This window comes from Haliotis cracherodii, unplaced genomic scaffold, assembly GCF_022045235.1.
Source record: "Haliotis cracherodii isolate W230 unplaced genomic scaffold, xgHalCrac1.p SCAF_10, whole genome shotgun sequence".
Lineage (NCBI taxonomy): Eukaryota > Metazoa > Mollusca > Gastropoda > Lepetellida > Haliotidae > Haliotis > Haliotis cracherodii.
The window spans coordinates 38,690,074-38,709,886 of record NW_027266265.1 but is presented as its reverse complement, the minus strand read 5'-3'; the positions used below and the strand labels follow the sequence as shown (position 1 = coordinate 38,709,886).

The following is a 19,813-nucleotide window of genomic DNA, read 5'->3' as shown; positions in this document are numbered from 1 at the left end:
ATGCAACCCAGGACAAAATGAGCTACATATAGTCTCAAAGCTTCATGCAAACTTTCAATAGTTTCTTTTAAGAACCTTACAAGCTATGATCTTAAGAGTAAAATTTCGGTGAAAAATATGATCAAAATAAAAATCCAATATTGCCGCAACTAAAAAAGATATCGGAAAACGGCTATTCTAATTTGTTGTGTTCTGTATGGAGACAATTCTCAAAGAGTTTGAAATCATTTCATGCAGTGGATTCAGAGGAGATAGTATTTGAAGACAGGTACCCCAAAAACCCTGTGAAAACCTTGAATCCAATATAGCTGCCAAACCACGTGATCAATGACCAAAGTCAAAGAACAAAAAATAGCAAAGAACTGAAGTAGCAGATACATGCAAGGTTTCAAAGTAATCGGACAAGCAGTTGCAGAGCAATAGGGCAAAATACACCTTCAAAAAATTCTTGTTTTTCAGTTATCTGCCCTTGGCCCATAGGCCTACGGCCTTGGGTTTTTGGCGGGCACTAGTACCCAACGGTCTTCAAACACAAACAAAATTTGAACAAAATCGAGCTGGTGGTTATTTTGCTAGGGCAGGTACAAAAATCGGCGGAATAATAAATAATAATAATAATAATAATTAAAGCTGCAAGCAGCAATGGCGGGCTCCAAGTAACAATGTGCCCAAACGTCCATGTTCGAATCCTCAAAGGGTTTCCTTGAACCAAATCCATCAAATGTAGGCACCACTTGCAGGGTATCGTCGCAGGGAAATTGGTGTGTGCCAGGGTGTCCAGGTCAGTTCTCAAACCATTACCGACCTCGAACATGTTCGAATCCATAAGAGGTTGGCTTGTGCCAACTCTCTCAAAAGATAGTCACCCGAAATCGCCGCTACGAAATTGGCGTGTTCCAGGGGTGTCCCAAATATTAATCAAATATTACCACCAAGCAGTGTTACTTTTTGCATACAACCAATAACAATAAATGAGATGCATATGGCACACTAACTTCATGTAAACTTGCAATAGTTTCTGTGGAGAGCCTTACAAGATATGATCTTGGAAGCAAAATTTCGTTGAAAAAAATGATCGAAATCAAAATTCAATACGGCCGTAACTAAAAAAGATATCCAAAATCGGTTATTAACGTTTGATGTGTTATGTATGGAGACAATTATCAGAAAGTTTGAAAGCATTTCATGCAGTGGACTCAAAGTTGTTTGCATTTGAAGACAGGTACCCAAAAGACACTGTGGAAACCTTGAATCCAAAATGGCTGCCAAACCACGTAACCAATGACCAAAGTCAAAGAACAAAAAATGTCAAGCAGCTCAAGCAGCAGATACATGCAAGGTTTCAAAGTAATCGGATAAGCGGTTGCGGAGCAATAGGGCGAAACACATCTTCCAAATATTCTGTTCTTTTAGTTATCTGCCCTTGGCCTTTGGGCCTACAGCCTTGGGTTTATGGCGGGCACTAGTACCTCACGGTCTACATACACACACTAAATTTGAACGAAATCGAGCCAGTGGATATTTTTCTAGCTCTGGTACAAAAATCGGCGGAATAATAATAATATTAAATCAAACGCTACAAGGGGACTCTAGAGCCTTTCGGCTTGGTGACTCTTTAACAGGCTGTAACTTCTTTGTCAGTTGGGCTCCAGTCAAACGGATTAGCGTTCTGCGTTCGTCCGGGCCCCGGGTTCCTGTCGCAATGCTGAGATAAAGTGCTAAACCTGTTTCCCACCTCGTTCATAAATTCGAATCCTCAAAGGGTTTACCTGTACCAACACCGTCAAATGTAAAGAACCTCTTATGAGACATCACCAATACTAAATTGACATGTGCCTGGGTGTCCCGGGAAGTTTAAACCAATTTCCAACTTCGACCATGTTCGAATCCTCAAATGGTTTGTTTGTACCAACGCCATCAAATGTAAGGAACTGCTTGCAAGACATCAGCACGTGTGTCTTAAAGTGTTCTTAACCCATGTTTGACTTCGACCATGTTCGAATCCGCATATAGTTTGCTTGTACCAACTCCGTCAAAAGATAGTCACCGTTTGCAGGACATTACCGCTACCAAATTGGCGTGTGCCACAGTTTCTCAGAGTGTACTAAACCAATTTCCGACCTCGACCATATTCTAATCAGCAAATGGTTTGCTTTAAACAACGCTGTCAAAAATAAGGTACCCTAGCAATTGGCAATTGAGAAATGAACAATCAAGCCAGCGAGTCTGACCACCCGATGCGATTAGTCGCCTCCTGTGACAAGCATAGTTGCCTCTTGAGACAAACATCGGTTGAAAAAGGCCAATTCTAATCCTGGTCGTCAAGGGTAGTACACATAATACTGAACAAGACTGTGGAGAACGCTTGCAAAGCCAGTGAATGGGGGTGTATGGTAGATTTATGAGGCGCTTCCTTCAGTATTTGTACTCAAGTCTGATTTTTTAACTTAAATCAAATAATACCACACCAAGCAGTGGTGCTTTCAGTATGCAAACCAGGACAAAATGAGCTACATATAGTCTCAAAGCTTCATGCAAACTTTCAATAGTTTCTGTTAAGAACCTTACAAGCTATGATCTTAAGAGTAAACTTTCGGTGAAAAAAATGATCAAAATCAAAATCCAATATTGCCGCAACTAAAAAAGATATCGGAAAATGGCTATGCTAATTTGTTGTGTTCTGTATGGAGACAATTCTCAAAAAGTTTGATAGCATTTCGTGCAGTGGATTCAGAGGAGATAGTATTTGAAGACAGGTACCCCAAAAACCCTGTGAAAACCTTGAATCCAATATAGCTGCCAAACCACGTGATCAATGACCAAAGTCAAAGAACAAAAAATATCAAAGAACTGAAGCAGCAGATACATGCAAGGTTTCAAAGTAATCGGATAAGCGGTTGCGGAGCCATAGGGCGAAATACACCTTCAAAAAATTCTTGTTTTTCAGTTATCTGCCCTTGGCCTTTAGGCCTACGGCCTTGGGCTTTTGGCGGGCACTAGTACCCAACGGTCTTCAAACACACACAAAATTTGAACAAAATCGAGCTGGTGGTTATTTTGCTAGGGCAGGTACAAAAATCGGCGGAATAATAAATAATAATAATAATAATAATAAATTAAAGCTGCAAGCAGCAATGGCGGGCTCCAAGTTACACTGTGCACAAACGTCCATGTTCGAATCCTTAAAGGGTTTCCTTGTACCAAATCCGTCACAAGTAGGCACAACTTGCAGGGTATTGCCGCTACGAAATTGGCGTGTGCTAAGACTGTTTTAGACCCATTTCCGACATCAAACATATTCGAATCCTCAAAGGGTTTGTTTGTACCAACTCTGTCAAAAGATAGTCACCCTTTGCAGGACATTGGCGTGTTCCAGGGGTGTCCCAAATTCTAATCAAATATTACCACCAAGTGTTGTTACTTTTTCCATGCACCCAAAAACAGAAAATAAGATGCATATGATACACTAACTTCATGTAAACTTGCAATAGTTTCTGTCAACAAGCTAACAAGATATGATCGTTAAAGTAAAATTTCGGTAATTTTTTTTATCAAAATCAAAATCCAATACAACCGCAACTAAAACAGATATCCCAAAACGGCTATTAGAGTTTGCTGTGTTGTGTGTGGAGACAATTCTCCGAAAATTTGGAAGCATTTCATGCAGTGGACTCGGAGTTGTTTGCGTTTGAAGACAGGTACCCAAAAGACACTGTGAAAACCTTGAATCCAATATGGTTGCCAAACCATGTGACCAATGACCAAGGTCAAAGAACAAAAAATGCCAAGCAGCTCAAGCAGCAGATACATGCAAGTTTTCAAAGTAATCGGATAAGCGGTTGCGGAGCAATAGGGCGAAATACATCTTTAAAAACGTCTTGATTTTTAGTTATCTGCCCTTGGCCTTTTGGCCTACGGCCTTGGGTTTTTGGCGGGCACTAGTACCCAATGGTCTTCATACACATACAAAATGTGAACAAAATCGAGCCAGTGGTTATTTTTCTAGCCCTGGTACAAAAATCAGCGGAATAATAATAATATTAAATCAAACGCTAACACTGGGACTCTTCAGCCTTTCGGCTTGGTGACTCTTTAACAGGCCGTAACTTCTTTGTCAGTTGGGCTCCAGTCAAACGGATTAGCGTTCTGCGTTCGTCCGGGCCCCGGGTTCCTGTCGCATTGCTGAGATAAAGTGCTAAACCTGTTCCCCACCTCGTTCATATATTCGAATCCTCAAAGGGTTACCTGTACCAACACCGTCAAATGTGAAGAACCTCTTGTGAGACATCACCACTACTAAATTGACCTGGGTGTCCCAGGATGTTTAAACCAATTTCCAACTTCGACCATGTTCGAATCCTCAAATGGTTTGTTTGTACCAATGCCATCAAATGTAAGGAACTGCTTGCAAGACATCACCACATGTGTCTTAAAGTGTTCTTAACCCATGTTTGACTTCGACCATGTTCGAATCCGCTTATGGTTTGCTTGTACCAACGCCGTCAAATGTAATAGACCGCTTGTGATACATCACCACACATGCCCTAGGGTGTTCTTACCCCATGTTTGACTTCGACCATGTTCGAATCCCCATATGGTTTGCTTGGACCAACGCCATCAAATGTAATGAACCGCTTGTGAGACATCACAACAAGTGTCCCAGTTTGTTCTTAACCAATGTTTGACTTCGACCATGTTCGAATCCCCATATGGTTTGCTTGTACAAACGCCATCAAATGTAATAAACCGCTTGTGAGACATCACCACAAGTGTCCCAGTGTGTTCTTAACCCATGTTTGACTTTGACCATGTTCGAATCCGCAAATGGTTTGGTTGTACCAACGCCGTCAAATGTAATGAACTGCTTGTGAGCCATCACCACATGTGTCCCAGTGTGTTCTTAACCCATTTGTTTCTTTGACCATGTTCGAATCCGCATATAGTTTGCTTGTACCAACTCTGTCAAAAGATAGTCACCGTTTGCAGGACATTACCACTACCAAATTGGCGTGTGCCACAGTTTCTCAGAGTGTACTAAACCAATTTCCGACCTCGACCATATTCTAATCAGCAAATGGTTTGCTTTAAACAACGCCGTCAAAAATAAGGTACCGTAGCAATTGGCAATTGAGAAATGAACAATCAAGCCAGCGAGTCTGACCACCCGATGCGATTAGTCGCCTCCTGTGACAAGCATAGTTGCCTCTTGAGACAAGCATCGGTTGAAAAAGGCCAATTCTAATCCTGGTCGTTAAGGGTAGTACACATAATACTGAACAAGACTGTGGAGAACGCTTGCAAAGCCAGTGAATGGGGGTGTATGGTAGATTTATGAGGCGCTTCCTTCAGTATTTGTACTCAAGTCTGATTTTTTAACTTAAATCAAATAATACCACACCAAGCAGTGGTGCTTTCAGTATGCAAACCAGGACAAAATGAGCTACATATAGTCTCAAAGCTTCATGCAAACTTTCAATAGTTTCTGTTAAGAACCTTACAAGCTATGATCTTAAGAGTAAAATTTCGGTGAAAAAAATGATCAAAATCAAAATCCAATATTGCCGCAGCTAAAAAAGATATCGGAAAACGGCTATGCTAATTTGTTGTGTTCTGTATGGAGACAATTCTCAGAAAGTTTGAAAGCATTTCGTGCAGTGGATTCAGAGGAGATAGTATTTGAAGACAGGTACCCCAAAAACCCTTTGAAAACCTTGAATCCAATACAGCTGCAAAACCACGTGATCAATGACCAAAGTCAAAGAACAAAAAATATCAAAGAACTGAAGCAGCAGATACATGCAAGGTTTCAAAGTAATCGGATAAGCGGTTGCGGAGCAATAGGGCGAAATACACCTTCAAACAATTCTTGTTTTTCAGTTATCTGCCCTTGGCCTTTAGGCCTACGGCCTTGGGTTTTTGGCGGGCACTAGTACCCAACGGTCTTCAAACACACACAAAATTTGAACAAAACCGAGCTGGTGGTTATTTTGCTAGGGCAGGTACAAAAATCGGCGGAATAATAAATAATAATAATAATAATAATAATAAATAATAATAATAATAATAATAATAAATCGAACGATTACAATAGGGCTCTACAGCCTTTCGGCTTGGAGCCCTAATAATAATAAATCGAACGATTACAATAGGGCTCTACAGCCTTTCGGCTTGGAGCCCTAATAAATAATAATAATAAATCGAACGATTACAATAGGGCTCTACAGCCTTTCGGCTTGGAGCCCTAATAAACAAGCCATTAATACTCCATTAACCTTGATGTTCAGTGTGGAAATATGGCTGAATCTATCATGTCTGCATATGTGGAATATGCATGCTTGCTGTTGTGCAGGACTTGTTGACTGCAGAAAGTGTTGGTGCATGTCGCACCTGGTGGTGCACGATGCAGCACGAGGCGAAAACATTTATATACAACCAGGCGTGGGAATCTAATAAATCTAATCAATTAGTAGGAAACTTATTTTCGCTTTAGAAAGCGCTACCAAGCCAGACTGTTTCATCGTCTGGTTAGAGACGCCTACGCCATTAAAACATATTTGACATTTAATCAATATCTGTGTTATGTAATCGCATGTAAAAATTTATATACAACTAGGCGTGGGAATCTAATGAATCTGATCAATTAGTAGGAAACTTGTAAGTTTAAAGGCGTTGCCAAGCCAGACTGTTTCATTGTCTGGTTAGAGACGCCTACACCCTCAAACTTACTTAAAATTCAATCAATATCTGTTTTATGTAATTGAATGTAAACATTTGCGAATTTGTTTTGTGATGGGTTCCTTTGATCCTTTTTTGTTGTATGATATACAGCAAAGGAAAACACCAGGAAGACAGAATTGTCTTTCATAAGCCTGTAATAATCAAATTACATTGCCAGACTTTCTTTTGCTCAGAGAATATTGAGGTATTAACTGCAAAAACAGAAACGTCGATGGAATGTGTGGGCCAGATACGTGAAGTTATGACCTTTCAGTCGAATTGCTGTTTGCTTGTCTTGTTAGTCTTGCTTAGTCTTGTGTTGTCAGTGAATGGGCATGAATGATGTGGTAGCTTGGAAGTGCTGAATCTCGACGTGATGAGGGGCGGTCGGGTAGCCTAGTGGTTAAAGCGTTCGCTCGTCACGCCGAAGACCCGGGTTCGATTCCCGACATGAGTTCAATGTGTGAAGCCCATGTCTGGTGTCCCCCGCCGTGATATTGCTGGAATATTGCTAAAAGTGGCGTAAAATCAAACTCACTCCCTCACTCGACGTGATCACGTCGCTATATAAGTGCAATAATCTTGGACGCGACGTTAAACCCCATTTCACCTCACCTCACTCGACGTGATGAAGTGTTGAATGTACACGGCGGATTTATGCATGTAAACTATCAAACACGACGTTCTTGTCTCACTCGAGACCAGGCGTAAGTTCAATAGTAGGATTCTCATTGATATAACTCTTCTGATAAGTATATGCATCAACGGTATAGATATTCCGACGACCTATACGTGTGTGGACAACATTCCTCTGTACCCGTGAAGACCCGGGGTAGAATAGGTCTTCAGTAACCCATGCTTGCCGTAAAAGGGGACTATGCTTGTCGTAAGAGGCGACTAACGGGATCGGGTGGTCAGGTTCGCTGACTTGGTTGATGCATGTCATCGTATCCCAATTGTGTTGATATATGCTCATGATGTCAATCACTGGATTGTCTGGTCCAGACTCGTTTATTTACAGATGGCCGTCATATAGGTGAAATATTGCTGAATGCGGTGTTTAACATCAAACAAACAAACACATTCTTCTTCACTAAATGTATGGGACCCAGTCCTCGGCGTCGCAATTCGCTGTGCAGAGTTGCGTGCCTTTGGCATGCGGGAAAGCTATGGTGGTTGGTTCGAATCCGAGATTCGTCCAGATTTGTTTCTAGGTTTGTCAGCACCATACCCGTGTTCGTTTGTTTCACCGAAGTGTTAACGTTTAAGACCTGCATCACTTTCCGCTCACATGAAGGTAAAACACAGTGACAACGGAAATTCTGTTCAACCCAAACTCAATCACTGGATTGTCTGACCCAGACTCGATTATTTACAGACCGCCGTCATATGGCTGGAATATTGCTGAGTGCGGCGTTAAACAAACAAATAAACTATCCAAACTCAGCAAATTACTCTTCGGAAAATGTAGGCAACACGTGAAGTTTGACTATATCATTCCCTGAATTACCCCGTTAATGGTTGATGCGTAGTGATGGTGAAAGGATGGGTTATAAATTACCTCAGACCCGTAGCTTGGAATGAACATTCTTGACAGGAGAGTTAGTTTATTACATTAATTGTCGAAATATTCTGATTGGTATGTGCGCTGTTTGGCCGTGTACATCAATTGGCCTATACAAAAAACATCGAGGCATCAGAACTACGCGAAAATCAATGTGTAGGTTGAAAAGCCGATCTTTTCCGTGATATTCAATGTATACACCTTTCAAGCCAAACCAAAAGACAAAATACACTTGAAAGATTTGACGATGCATGTATTTCACTCACCCATAAGGCACGCACACGCACACACACACACACACACACACACACACACACACACACACACACACACACACACACCACCCTACCCACCAACCTACCCATTAACCCACCAACCCCCTGACTCTTCACATTATACGGGGGGGGGGGGGGGGGGGGGGGGGGGGGGGGGGTGGGGGGTGGGCAGTCGTTTGAGGCGCCGCGATTCGCTGTGCAGAGTTGCGCCAGAGACCTATGATTGTGGGTTCGTATCCCGGATCGCCCTGATTATGTTTCTAGGTTTGTCAGCACCATACCCGTGCTTGTCGGTTTCACCGAAGTGGCGAACGTCTGAGATCTGCATCACTTCGGGCTTTTCCCCGACATTAAGCTGACACGCCGCGATACGCCGCTGACAATGCATCAAGAACACAGTACAACAGAACCTAGAAGTAACCGTACAATATCACTGTCAAAACAGCTATTTCAGTGGTATCCAATCGTTCCAGGCAATCCAACCCCGACGTTGTCAACTTCGGGATGGAGTTGTCGAAGCAGCAGCCAGAGGGTTCGCAGTCGTCCTACAACGGATACTACTCCAGTCAGTTCGACGTCAGGAAGGTCTACGAGTACTACGAGAACCGGATCATGAAGGACCTTCGCGAGATCGGCAAACATCGCAAAGATGGCGTCAAGTTTGTCATGTGGCAGGAAGTCATGAACAACGACCTACAGGTAAGTGTTAGGTAGGGGTGGTATCAGCACTTAATTGTACATTAAATCATCCTTAAACGTTGATTCAAGTTACCCGGGATTGACAACGGAGTAACCGGAAGTGGGCGTGGTTACATGGACATAATACTGCTCTTGGTTCCAGTCTGGTATTGGGGTTTTGGGGGGCATGGGTGCTTACAACCTATGATTGTTGGTCCGAATTCCGGTTCTTATGGATGTTTCCAGGTCTGTAAGTACCATACCGTGCTCGTGGGTTTCACCAAAGTGATAAACGTCTGAGACACGCGCCACTTTCCCCACAGATCAAGCTGACATATTGTCATAAAACTGAAATAATGTTGAAAGCAGCATTAAACTAATTGTCTTGAAACATACCATCACGATCATTTCAAGAGGTGTATGAGTTGTTGTTTGTCAATTACCTCACACACTTACAATATACATAGATTAGCTACGCATCTTATCGGGTGAAAAAATGACCCGTTACCATGCAACCAATTTCTTTTATGGTTTCCCAGACTACGTGTGTTGAATCTTGGAGTCAGTCGTTATAATTTTAGTTTATTGCATTTATTTTATGGCTTTCAAACCGAAGCTCCAGGGGAATATGTTCCCAGTACTACTGATTTTGTGAGGCGACTTTATTGTATCGTTGATGCTGCAAGAGTCATCGTATCCCCAACGCGCAATCACACGCACATAAATTCACAATCACACACACGAACATACATTCACATGCACGCACACGCACACGCACGCATACACACGCATACACACGCACGCATACCCACGCATACACACACACACACACACACACACACACACACATAGACGCACACATACACGCACACACACACACACACACACACACACACACACACACACACATACTCACATTGTAATGCTTTGAACATAGGAAACAAAGATATTTGGGCAGTTTATAGTATGACGTCGCAGTCATTGCATTTACCGTAAATGAATAATGTGTGAAATGCTATCTTTCAGCTTCCCAATGACACCATCATTGAAGTTTGGATGGGCGACATGGCCGACGTAAACCGCGCCATCTCTATGGGCTATCAGGTTGTGTATGCCACGTGTTGGTACCTGGACCACGTGGAATACGGCACCAAGTGGCCAAAATACTACCAGTGTGACCCCGCTGACAACACGTTCGGTGAGTTTGTTAACCATCATTCAGGGATCTTAGTCATTAATAACTGTATATTTTTGAATATAGACGATAAATGATTATAAATACGACAAAGCCCTTTCCACAATGATAAGAAATCTGTGGTAAAAGTCCATTGTACGATGCCAACTATAACATAAGCATGACTTTGTTTAATATGAATCACTATGAATATGAATCACTATGAAATATTGATACTAAACGGTGAGCGTATAATGCCCCACTACAAACACATGCAAAGGCAAGTCAAATGTTCACCTGAGCAAACACGGGAACATATTTACTGATGCGTCATATTTGGAAATGTCCTCCACATGTCTACCATACAACTTGACCTAATACTTAGCATTAACATGTTACTGTTGTATTATATATTGAAAGATAAATGCTTCAAGATACGTGATCTTGAATAAACAGCGTTAATCCATTCTCTTCACCTCATTCGTCACAGCCAAAACGTTTAACTCTGATATGCGAGCAAATCTTCACGACAAGCCACCATAAAAGCTAACCTATTAACTAAAGAAGCCATTCATATATTCACATTTCGTATCATTCATACTTTTTCTTTCATAACTGCTGCCCCCTTACACGCCATAACATGGGATCAAATATGACACTATTGATATCATTGACACTGCTTTCTATGTCTTAGTATTCTGGGAATAACATTAGGCCTGTGAGATGGCCTATCTATTCTTGCTGTAGTCGAGCTGGGGCGCCATCGAGGTGATATTGCAATACATTAGCGGTACTTTATTTCTCGCGTTTATGTCGGAGAAGCTGGATTAGTACGTGAAGGAATTTAGTTACTCTTATAACCCTTGACATTTACAACAAATTAGGGGCGGTCGGGTAGCCTAGTGGTTAATGCGTTCGCTCGTCACAGCGAAGACCCGGGTTCGATTCCCAACAAGGGTGCAATATGTGAAGCCCATTTCTGGTGTCCCCCGCCGTGATATTGCTGATATTAATATCAATGGACGTCTTTAGAATATCTCCCTATGGTTTCGTAAAAGTGTATCCATAACAACAAACGCCAAGAAGTACGTCAATACTTCCCCACCACAACAACCTTCTCCATCCATTTTTCCTGCAACATTTGTAGAATGAGGACACATTCCGTTTATTATGCAAGCAACCATGGCAACAGCCTCAGTAAATATTAGACCTTCTACATTGGTCTATTCTTGGTATTATTCTCAGTAAATTAGATCTTCCACCTTGGTCCACCCATGGCAACATTCTCCGTACATTAGATCTTCCACATTGGTCTACCCATAGCAACATTCTCCTAACATTAGACCTTCCACATTGGTCTACCCATAGCAACATTCACCTAACATTAGACCTTCCACATTGGTCCACCCATAGCAACATTCTCCGTACATTAGACCTTCCACATTGGCCCACCCTTAGCAACATTCTCCGTACATTAGACCTTCAACATTGGCCCACCCTTAGCAACATTCTCCGTACATTAGACCTTCCACATTGGTCCACCCATGTCAACATTCTCCGTACATAAGACATTCCACATTGGTCCATCCTTGACAACATTCTATGTACATTAAGGTCTTTGTCTATATAGTTTTCCCCTATTCCCAGGTTACATGATAGACGAGAAGAAAGTGCTGGGAGGCGAGGCCTGCCTGTGGTCAGAATACATCGACAACGAAAATATGATGACAACATTGTGGTAAGTGTAATAGAAGGGGGCTGTCTCAAAACCAAATATGGTGAAGGTTTTCTTTCATTAATGAATTTGATATTCATCCAACTGACGTCAGATTGTGTATATATTTTGGAAAATGTATTCTTTTCTAACGCATAGAACTGAACATTCTCCCAAATGGTATTTATTGATCACGGAGCGAAACGTTAAAGTTCTTCAGGGAAATCAAGTCTGTCGAGATGCTGATGTTTCATGCCAGGAAATGACGCGATGATGAGAAAGGGAATAGGAAGCGCGTAATGCCTTCACTTTGTTCCATCAAATGCGTTTTGTTGATGGCCTGTGGGTTACTACATACTCTCCAACGTGTCTTCATCATTAACTTACACTCCACGGGAATTCGAATGCCCTCACTCACTCAATGATGGGATCCTGTTCACATGCAACTGGCTTTCCAATTAAGGAATAATTGGAATATCTGTTTTTAAAAATATGAATGTAATCTGACTCCGAAATTTAATAAAACCTTTCTTTCGTCCTCCCAATTTTGGCTGAATTTGAGGAGATTATGGAAAAAAAGGTTTCCTCTGGCATTGAACTGTCAAAGTATGAAATTAATTTGTATTCCTCATCCAAAATATACTCCAGTTTAATGTGCACGATATCAAGAGATTCTTTGCAATTCCCTCAAATCACACTTGAGTTTGATATGTTGCCAGATTCAATTACTTCTTTGAGTTTCGGGCTTGACGGGTGTATTTGCCTATTGAATTACCATGGACATTTATTGAGCACTTCTTCAACAGTTTCTGCCATGTTGTTTCATATTGAAGAAATAGCAATTGACGCAGTTCCTGTAGAGATGCTCTCTGAGATTGCCCATGATTTTGCTCCACAGAATGACATGTGTGAGTGTTATTGTTTATCGATGTTTCCACAGCATACGTCAGGGACTGCCTGTCAAGCGAATGTCAAACGATATTCGATTTTATCCATTTCCCGGACACCTTTTATGCCACAGGTGCCGTTTTTTTAGTTCAGAAGAAATGGCTCATCTGTTTCATTTTAGTCCCCAGAAAACGTGGGTATTCGTTTTGTTAAATGAATTGAATTGAAAGTAAATTGAAAATCGCGATTTCAGGCCAAGGGCTTCAGCTGTGGCAGAGAGATTATGGAGCGCGAAAGATGTACGGGATCTGGACACAGCGGGAGCAAGACTGAGTGAACACCGGTGTAGAATGCTCAAGTAAGTTCTGAGCACGAACTTTTTTCGTAGGTCCCAGAGTTGTGTCCCCTGCCTCCTGGGTTATCGTTTTTTACGTTCTGGTTGAAAATGTTACAAGGTATTTTTTTACCAAATGGTCAGTGTTTCTGTGACATAAGGACATGCCTGGAATGATGCTGAAAACTAACTCACTCACTAAATCACTCATAGTGCTCGTGGGTTTCTCCAGAGTGGTAAACGTCCTGCACTACTTCTGGCTTTCCTCCCACATTAAGCTGACCCACCGTGATATAACTGGAACACTGTTCAAAGCGGCATTAAATCCATCTCACTGCACCGAAAGGTGGTTCTCTAAGTGCAATAGGGGCGGTCAGGCAGCCTAGTGGTTAAAGCGCTCGCTCGTCACGCCGAAGACCCGGGTTCGATTCCCGATCATGGGTACAATGTGTGAAGCCCATTTCTAGTGTCCCCCGCCGTGAAATTGCTGAAATATTGCTAAAAGCGGCGTAAAATCAAACTCACTAACTCTCAGCGCTATCGGAACTAGAACAATTCCTACACCTATCCATTGTTCTTTCATCATATTAATTTCGATTTAGTTACAATGTCAGCTTTAGAATACATGATAAATCGAAATATGCCGTTCGTTCAGAACATTGTGTTGGTTTGTTGGTTTGTTGTTTAACGCCGCACTCAGCAATATTCCAGCTATATGACGGCGGTCTCTAAATAATCGAGTCTTGACCAGACAATCCAGTGATTAATATCATGAGCTTCGATCCACGCAATTGGGATCGATGACATGCATTAACTAAGTCAGCGAGCCTGACCACCCGATCCCGTTAGTCGCCTTTTACGACAAGCATAGTCACCTTTTACGGCAAGCATGGGTTGCTGAAGACATATTCTACCCCGGAATCCCCAGGGGTCTCAGAACATTGTGATACAAATCATCGTATCCCAATGCGCATGATGTCAATCACTGGATTGTCGGGTCCAGACTTGATTATTTTCAGGCTGCCCACATTTTGCTAGAATATTGCTGAGTGCGCCGTTAGACAACAAACAAACAAACAAAAGCATAGTAACGCAAGTATTTTCATGGCATGTCCCTAAACGTGCGAGCACTCTGTTTTCAGTCGCGGACTAAGCGTTGCGCAAATCAGCGGTCCGGATTACTGCCTGAAGCGGGGAATAGGGCGGAGCAGAGACAAGTATCGCACGAACTCCACGTGCACGAGTGGGCGATGCGTCAAGTCACGTGATGGAACGTTCGTAGAGATGGACGACATAGAAGTTCGTCAGCCACACAGGCACATGAAAGTGCCAGAGTGTCCCAAGGTAACGAGCGGAATGGTTAATACTGAACCTAGTAACAAAAACAGTTTACAAGATCATCACATTGTTGTCATTATATATGCTACCCAAAAGAAGTTAAAGAGTACAACTACATTTAATTATATATGAAAGAAGCGGGTGTTCTTTAACTTCCCTATGAAATGTTGTAAAAGTTGCGATGACGTTCAGTGGGTTCAGACTGGGTTGGGGGCACGGCTGGCTCGTCTTAGACTCCGCATTTCGCTGTACGGAGTTGCGTCCCTTGGACACGCCAGAAACCTATGATCGTGGGTTCGAATTCCGGTTTGTGACGATTATGTTTCAAGGTTTGTCAGCATCATACCCCTGTTCGTGATCTGCATTTTGGGCTTTTCTCCCAAGACAAGCTGACACGCCGTGATATAACTGGAATACTGTTCAAAGCGGCGTTAAACCCAGCACACTCAGACTGGGCTTGACCTGTTGAGAATGGTGTTAATTGTAAAAGGCAGCTTCACATTTTGAACCCCATTAGAAAAGTGTCACAGCCACCTGGCTCCTTGTGAGCGGTGAATTTATAAAATACAACATTGGGATAAAGAATGCTCTGGTATTAAACGGGATCGGGTGTGCATGGTCTGTTATGACTGGTCCTACCCGATTATGTATAATTTGTTATGATATTGCTGGAATAATGCTGACTCGGAACATTTTTGACCAGTCTTACCCTGTTTAAACCACCCTTTCCCTTTTTCAGCAGGTACCCGCCCAAGGAGGTTTGCTGATATTCCTGGGCACCGCCCTGATCATATTGATAGCCGTGGGCGTGGGGGTGAAGTCTACTACCGGCCGTCTGGCCCAGGCCCGGATATGCAAGAACAGAACTATCCTTATTCTATTTATAAGTGTACTCTTAATATATTTCATGTGTTACACGTCAATATGGATGCAAGTGTTTGACTTTTCCGGATCATTTCACAAGAGGCAAGATAGTGACTTGACAAACGATAAGCACTGATGATCTACATGAGTGGTGTCAAGATGTGCACTTTCAGACAGACAATTCGACTGTCGTGTTCCAGATAAGGTGGATGTGCAGAACGGGACGTAATCAAAGTTAATTTGCACATACAGGAGGCTCGTAATTGATATCAATGTGGTGTCATACGAAAGTGGATCTGATACTAACGTGCTCTGTGGTGATGAGGATGATGATGATGATGATGTTGATGTTGATGATGAGCATAATACAGTGGCGCGTGGATTCGTGCTTGTTTACAAATGGACTTGTGAGAGGCGACGATTCGTTGGAAGAACTTTTAACCAATGGGAAATTAGCCTCGGTATCGAGTCACATGACTGTCATGTGATCATTCACAACTTGACTGGACCACGTTATGAACAGGATGATGTTGATTGTGAAGACGGTGATGATGATGATTAAGATGATGATGATACAACCTACATTTTCAAGCTGTAATTTGTAATTTAAATGTGTGAATATTGTAGAAAGACCTTTTCATAAAAGGTTAATATTGCTCCAGATTTTCAAAAGGATTATTCTTCTAATGTGATAACGAGTGTTTGAATTGTACATAGACAGCATGCTCTCATGACATGCACGTGCATTCCGTGATATGAATGAGTCTCACGTGCGTGTATCAATCATGTCCGCAGTGTGAGTGAATGTGACGTGCGTCCGCGTGAGTGCTGCACGTGCGAGTCTGACGCCATACATCTTCTCATCGATTGAACTGATATGAACTTAAGATGTTTCCATGGTTTAATAGGTAAACCTTTTATTTTTCTATTTGCTTGCTCGGCTATGAAATGTGACTTGTATATTAACAGCGTCGCTCATCATTTTGATCGTTTCCTGTACACAGGTAGCGTTAGTGTTAAAGGGTTGTCCCGACTTTCAGCATACAAGGCAATTGTTGGATGTCTCCTTTTCGACTTGACATGGTGTTCAAAGCAATTTCATTAGATCAGGTGTCCATTGAAAATAGACACATGACAGCGTGTCAAGATGTGAATATCTTCAATACTTCATAAATGAAAAAATCGTTAGTCGGAAATTAAACGAGAAAGTGCTGATCTAAGGGAGGTAACTCCACTTAACGTTTGCTGACTTTTTTCAAAACCAACCCAGTTTGCAAGTGCTAAATTCACTGTAATGTACATACAGGGCTTTATTTATACATGTTTGTTTTAGAGCGGTTAGTAGTGTGAAGTTTTATGAATAATAACTGATGAGGCATTTTAAAGTTTTAATGAAGTCGAATCTAACTATGCAAGTGGAAAAACTTACACATGAAGACAGTGCCAGCATTTTGTATCTTTGGAAACCCAAATTCCAGGATTGTTGTCATGTTTACCGGATTGTGATTCGGGTTTAATGTCTGGTGTAGAGTCGTTTTTGTTCGTTGCCATGCCAACGCCGCATTCAAAAGTTCCGGCAATATCAGCAAAACCTTTCATGGCGTTAAACATTCTAGTTCCTCCTTTTAATTTGAGACACCAAGCAAGTCCCGTTTCATGTGTGAATGTTTGTAGATATTGAAGAACTACGATTTGGATATTTTATTTCGATGTATGATTTATTACAGAAAGTATTTCCCTGTCCAAGAGGCATTGATTTCAATTTATCAATCAAATTTTATAGTCATCGTCAAACGATTCTTTTTAAATAAATATTTTATGAAGCATCGGAGGAACGTGAACGGATTGGATTCTGTTTGAAATTTGTTCTGAATTTTCTGGTCGAATGACCTTTATAAGAAAACAAGTTATTAGATTATAGTGTATGCTTGATGTTGCATTGTTTTCAAATCGTGTAGTTACCTTGGAGGAATACTCGTGTGTTAACACACATCTTACAGCCGTATTATTGAGCGTTGTTCTTATCAGACGGAGGGGGTGCGACTTTCTGTGTCAGCTGATAATGATCCTCCTGTTCTGTAATTGTGTACTGCACCTGACGGTCAAAGTGTCCGGCCCTCAACTTTCTTTCGTTCACTCTCTCACACTCTGAATCATTGTTTCACCATCAATTGGCTACAGACCATTACTGAATGTATAAATGTAGTGTTTAAATATATGAACCACGTTATATAATTCAATTTTCACATGACACTTGCTGACGATGTTTAGGCTATTTCATAGGAATGATTCCTGATAACCATGACAGTTTAAATGTGATAACAAGCTTGCTTGTTAATTATGTTTTTTGTTTGCTGTTGGCGTCGATGTTATCATTGCTGTATTATTATAAGTGAGTGAGTAACATCTGACGCCGCTTTTTGCAATATTCCAGCAATATCGCGGCTTCCAGCAATATCGCGGCTGGGATCACCAGAAATGGGCTTCACACATTGTACCCATTGGGGAATCGAACCCGGGACTTTGGCGTGACAAGCGAACGCTTTAACCACTTGGCTACCCCACCGCCGATATCATTATGAACTCGTCGGCGCAATAGCCAGTGCATGATTCTTAGGTAATGTTATATGTACCGGAAATTTGTACTTTACTTGGTGTGTAAGGGAACCAATCCCAACCAGAGGGATCTTAGTATTACTTCTGCCGCGATTAAAATGTCTGTGCGCTGGGACTTTGTCGTTGCTATGTAACCACAGCATGATTTGATTGATAAACTGGTACAGCTGTTGTAATGCGCGGTCGCATAGGTGTCAGTAGACGGGAGCCCAGTATAAACGGTTATCCGTTCTTCACGCTCTTTTTAGAAAGTGATTGACTGTGTTCATTATTTGGAATGTATATACTTGTAATATATAAGGAATCCGATATATGAACATTTTCTTGCATTGGGAGACTGTATGATTTATTTAGATGTGTGTCTGTATGTTCGTATGTATAATCTATGATTGCATTGTTTCGCCGATCATTTACCGACATAATAATTTGTGAAATTAGAGTAATATCTTATTCTTAAAATGTAAGAACATCAGAAGGAGCTTTTTCAACAAAGCTCATTTTCAGTGTATATAGGTCACTCAACCTATTATGGTTGCCGCCATCTTGCTTAACGTAGATCTATCAAATAGCAGTGGGAAATCTCCGACATTTCACGAAGGCACCCGAGTTGAGAAGTCATTTTGCCTTTCTTCAGTGTCAAGAGGGTCTTTCCCACAGTCATTCAAACATTCTTTTGTGGACATACCTGTAAGCCTTCCAGTAGAAAAATACTCTTACCATAACTTGTACTCGTCAGGCAAGGTGATCCCTGAGACACCAATCGATTTTTCTCGTACTCCGAAATGACTCCGAACTATTAAAAAAAGTTCACATTCGTCACCACTTGCGCCTCTCCGTAACCTGCAATTAGTCATTCGTCTTGTTCCGGGATGACGCGAGGGATCACGAATGTTGATACAGTTTTAGAAGATGTTTTGTGTGTTCTTTTCAGAAAGTGGACTAAAACAAGATTCAATGCCAAATATTGAAATTAATATGTCATAATATTTCTAATTGTTTGCATTTAGGCTCCGATGTGTCGAAAACATCGGTACCGTACGGGTTTCTACATTTTTTTTCTATTTATCTGCTGTGTATCTGATCATACTGTTAGTTATTTAACTATGTCTGTCTTTAGTGGCTGGTGCCTTCTAGCTTTCTGTAGGCACCTGTGGTCGCTCTTTGCTTCATTCAGCGAGACTGGCATTTCACAACTTCACGAGTCCATTCGAATTCTCTCTGCATTTTACATATATCTTGTTTTATTCAGTTTCAAAATCATGAATAAAATGTCTCAACCATTATTCGTGTAGTGCTATCTGTTGACACTTATTTTCACCGTACCAAGATCAGGGGCGTCTGTCCTATTAGTTTGGCTTCTTGGGAATAAAACGTCAGTATTTTACGTCTCGATTATCCCGAAACAGATCCCACAGGGCGCAATACGCATAACAGCGGTGAAACATATAGGGGAAATATTACGAACATCGCAGGCATACGTCATATATTGGAAATGTTACGGACATCGCAGGCATACGTCATATGTTGGAAATGTTACGAACATCGCAGGCATGTCATATGTTGGAAATGTTACGGACATCGCAGGCATACGTCATATGTTGGAAATGTTACGAACATCGCAGGCATACGTCATATGTTGGAAATGTTACGG

The 19,813-nt window shown here is 41.6% G+C and overlaps 1 protein-coding gene across 4 annotated transcripts in view; it reads left to right on the top strand.

Annotated features, from left to right (window-relative positions):
* The window catches only part of LOC139454365 (uncharacterized), a 131,512-nt gene extending 112,077 nt beyond the window's left edge, over positions 1-19,435 (top strand). For 3 of the 4 annotated variants that reach the window (XM_071236013.1, XM_071236014.1, XM_071236015.1), the window contains exons 10-15: positions 9,030-9,255; positions 10,261-10,432; positions 12,056-12,146; positions 13,264-13,368; positions 14,487-14,688; positions 15,422-19,435. In XM_071236013.1, the coding sequence (XP_071092114.1) occupies positions 9,030-9,255; positions 10,261-10,432; positions 12,056-12,146; positions 13,264-13,368; positions 14,487-14,688; positions 15,422-15,682 (1,057 nt within the window). In that variant the 3' untranslated portion in view covers positions 15,683-19,435. The remainder of the gene's footprint in view (positions 1-9,029; positions 9,256-10,260; positions 10,433-12,055; positions 12,147-13,263; positions 13,369-14,486; positions 14,689-15,421) is intronic. The other variant, XM_071236016.1, reaches the window with a different exon arrangement.
* Positions 19,436-19,813: the final 378 nt, after the last annotated feature.